Raw genomic sequence first — 349 nt, forward strand, 5'->3', positions numbered from 1 at the left:
CTAACCCTGCCAGATGGAGGAGGGTTAGACCCTAACCCGGCCAAATGGAGGAAGGTTAGACCCTAACCCCGAACCGAAGTTCAGAATCACAGCGGAAATATTCCTGCAGAAGTAAAATACCGAATACCTTCTTTGGAGGGGAACATTAGGGGCATCCTGATGGTTGCTATGGAAACAGAGCTCACCTCTCCATGAGCAGGTCCAGCAGTTCCTGAGGTTTACAGAAGGACCGGTACGTTGTCAGGAAGGTTCGCACAAAGTTTGGGTCTTAAAACACAGAAACAGCTGATCAATAAACACAGAAACAGCTGAACAGTAAACACAGAAACAGTTGATCAATAAACACAGA

The 349-nt window shown here is 46.7% G+C and overlaps 1 protein-coding gene across 1 annotated transcript in view; it reads right to left on the reverse strand.

Moving 5' to 3' along the window:
- The window catches only part of LOC117939769 (son of sevenless homolog 1-like), a 24,941-nt gene that overhangs the window by 8,105 nt on the left and 16,487 nt on the right, over nucleotides 1–349 (reverse strand). The window contains exon 11 of the mRNA XM_034865219.1: nucleotides 186–267. Coding sequence (XP_034721110.1) covers nucleotides 186–267 — 82 coding nt within the window. The remainder of the gene's footprint in view (nucleotides 1–185; nucleotides 268–349) is intronic.

Source organism: Etheostoma cragini, unplaced genomic scaffold (genome assembly GCF_013103735.1).
Source record: "Etheostoma cragini isolate CJK2018 unplaced genomic scaffold, CSU_Ecrag_1.0 ScbMSFa_1075, whole genome shotgun sequence".
Classification (NCBI taxonomy): domain Eukaryota; kingdom Metazoa; phylum Chordata; class Actinopteri; order Perciformes; family Percidae; genus Etheostoma; species Etheostoma cragini.